Here is a 2996-nt window from a genome sequence, read left to right as displayed (position 1 = left end):
TATATACATATATTTATTATATTATATATATTATATAATATATAACATACTGTATATATAATATTAATCTTAAATGTATAATATTATATATACATTAATAATACATAAAATATATATTTAAATATATATATTAATAATATATATATTATGTATTATTAATGTATATATAATATTATACATGTAATATGAATATTATATATATATATATATATATATTATCCTCCTAAGCTGCCCTGTACATTGTGACACATAGGATAACACGTTATTGCACTGAGCTACAGAGAGGCAAACGGTCAGACATCAGTGGAAGGATGTGGGCTTTTTGGAGCCAGAGCTTTCAGCACGCTGGACAGCTCCTCGTGAAGGGCCACGCTGACTGACAGGCGTTAGCCCCGCCCTCCATGTCCTCAACGAAACCCTGGTTTCAGTGTATTGATTCGTTCAGGCTGTGGTCACTGGGTGAACTCCTGCTCATGTTTGACAAGCTCGCCATGAGAGATTTGACTTTGTGTGCGTAATAGTTCCTCAGGTTGACCGAGGGCACCTCCTTGATTCCCTCATCGAAGTCGCAGCTCCTCATCGCGACCTCCAGCTGTTTCTGCCTCTTGTAGAAGAGAGAGAATTTGTTGAAAATGAGCGTGATCGGGAGCACGACTACTAAGATCCCGGCCAGGATGCACGCGGAGGCGGTCAGCTTTCCCGCTATGGACACCGGCACCACGTCCCCGTACCCGACGGTGGTCATGCTGACGGTGGCCCACCACCAGCACGCCGGGATGGTGGAGAAATCGTCGCTGTCCTCCTTCTCCACCGTGTAAGCCATGACGGAGAAAAACGACACCCCGACGGCCATGTAGAGGAGCAGCAGGCCCACCTCCTTGTAACTGTTCCGGAGGGTGGCCCCCAGCGAGCGCAGCCCCGTGGAGTGACGCGCCAGCTTCAGGATGCGGAAAATCCTCATCAGCCGCAGGACTTGCGCGACGCGTCCCAGGTTGGCCAGCGCTGGGCTGCTCTCCACCACCAGGTTGATGAGCAGCGTCAGGTAGAACGGAAGTATGGACACCAGGTCGATCACGTTCAACGGGTGCTCAAAGAAGTGCAGCAGGTCCGGCGCCACCGCGAACCTGGCGACCAGCTCAAAAGTGAACCAGCCGATGCCAAAGTGCTCCACGGTCTCGAACCGGGGGTCCTCCGCGGGGAGCCCCTCGCTGTCCAGCAGGCTGAACTCGCTCATGCTGTTCATGCACATGGTGACTATGGAGCCGAGCACCACGAGGATGGAGAGGATGCTGATGATACGGCTGGTCACGGAGTAGCCGGGGTTGTCCAGCATCAGCCACACGCGTCGACGCGCGCTCCCGAGCGGCTGCTTGTCAAACTTGGTAGCGTCGCTGTAAAACTCCAACAGCTCGTCGAAAGAGGACGTGGTGCTCCCTTCGTCGCTCCGGTCGTCCCAGTCCTCCCGGTCCTGGTCCATCTTCCGGCAGTGGTACGCGCTGCTGCAGCACGAGTCGATGAAGAACTCGTTGATGCCCCAGTACTCGATCTCCTGGCTGAAGGAGAAGATGCACAACTCGGCCATGACGTGCAGCCGGCCCGTGTTGTAGAAATTCAACACGTAAGGGAAGAGCGCCGGGTTCCGGTCGAAGTAGAACTCCTTCTCCGTGTCGTCGTAGTCGTCGCACAGCTCCAGGATGGACTCTTTGGACTGGCAGTGGAGCAAGCGCGCGAGCCTCGTCTCGGGGAAGCGGGAGAGGGTGACGGACTGGAGGCGCCTCTTAAAGCCGCCCACGTTGATGCGGATGGCGGCGTTGTGGTCCCGGCCACCCGGTGTCCCCAGGGCCTGACCTGTCATGTCTGGAGAGGGGGAGGGGGGCACAGACGCGCGCAGACTGAAAGGACACAACCAAAAAGGCACAAAGAGAGGACGCGCAATCAGAGAGACAAAGAGAGATGTTATTATCCTGTGACTTTTTTTCTACTTTTTCTTTTAAATAAAAGAAACGCTACACCTATTTGTAACACGTGTTTTCGCCTAATTTTCTAAAAAATGACATTGAGAGCATGCTTTACAACCCCATTGGAACAAGGAACTTACTTTAAAGCGCAGCCAGCTCAATGGCCCCCCCACGAGAAGACTGCTTTCAACATATTGCTGATCGCGGCCAAGTTGTGGCCCGTGTAATAACCCGCAGAGACCCCCACTGGTCCCCCTGGAGTCTCCTTGTCGGGTTTGCCTCTACTCAGCTTGAGCAGTGGAGGATGTCAAATAGGAGATGATGCATTGACGCGGGCACCTCCTCTTCAAATTACACCCGGACGGTTTTCGCCGGGAGTCCTTACATCCTGCACCCGCCGACCAAGCGCCTCCTCCGACTACAGGTATCGGCTACACGTACAGCAGTTTGATTCTGGGGAGCCATAGGAACAGACACGCCCTGCGGCCGCTTTTTGTTGTGCGAGGGAATTCCTCTCTCTCTCTCTCCCTCTCTCTCTCTCCCTCTCTCTCCCTTCTGTCTATCTGTTGCTGCGCAGCAACACGTAGCTCTCCCTCTGCAGGAGTGAACTCAGCATCCTGGTGCTGATGGGAGGGAGGGAGGGATGGAAGAGAGGAGAGAGAGTCACCAACTAAACACAATAAACGACGGCAATGATGATGCAGTGATGCGTTTCCTGTTTACGCCACACACCTGTCTTCCATATAAGGTTCATATTTACGACATAACCGGGATGGAAGATTTGCCAAACATTATTGTAATGCCACAGGATATAAGATCACAAGGTAAATATCACAGTATAATATTCAATCGATTTATGATTTCACTTCCATTAAGTTGACTCAAAAGAAACAAAATGGAAAACGAATGTTTAACATCTGCGGAGGACTTTAAATCCTTAGTCTCTGTGGGATCCTATATTCCCATGATGCAACTCATGTGTGTCTTTAATTCGACCGTGTAGGTTGATTCCTTGAAAGGGGCAATTTGTCCAATAAA

General features: G+C 51.0%; 1 protein-coding gene across 1 annotated transcript; it reads right to left on the bottom strand.

Annotated features, from left to right (window-relative positions):
• Positions 1–415: 415 nt before the first annotated feature.
• On the bottom strand, positions 416–1855 carry LOC130206445 (potassium voltage-gated channel subfamily S member 2-like). Its single transcript, XM_056434425.1, has one exon. It carries the CDS (start codon positions 1853–1855, stop codon positions 425–427), a length of 1431 nt encoding a protein of 476 aa, XP_056290400.1. The 3' UTR covers positions 416–424.
• Positions 1856–2996: the final 1141 nt, after the last annotated feature.

The sequence above is a fragment of the Pseudoliparis swirei genome, chromosome 16, assembly GCF_029220125.1.
Source record: "Pseudoliparis swirei isolate HS2019 ecotype Mariana Trench chromosome 16, NWPU_hadal_v1, whole genome shotgun sequence".
Classification (NCBI taxonomy): domain Eukaryota; kingdom Metazoa; phylum Chordata; class Actinopteri; order Perciformes; family Liparidae; genus Pseudoliparis; species Pseudoliparis swirei.
The sequence above is the reverse complement of the archived record's forward strand: the minus strand, read 5'-3'. Positions and strand labels throughout refer to the sequence as shown.

What these genes read in the sequence shown, in the direction of transcription:
- LOC130206445 (XM_056434425.1), bottom strand. Translation starts at nt 1,855, where the DNA reads ATGACAGGTCAGGCCCTGGGGACACCGGGTGGCCGGGACCACAACGCC.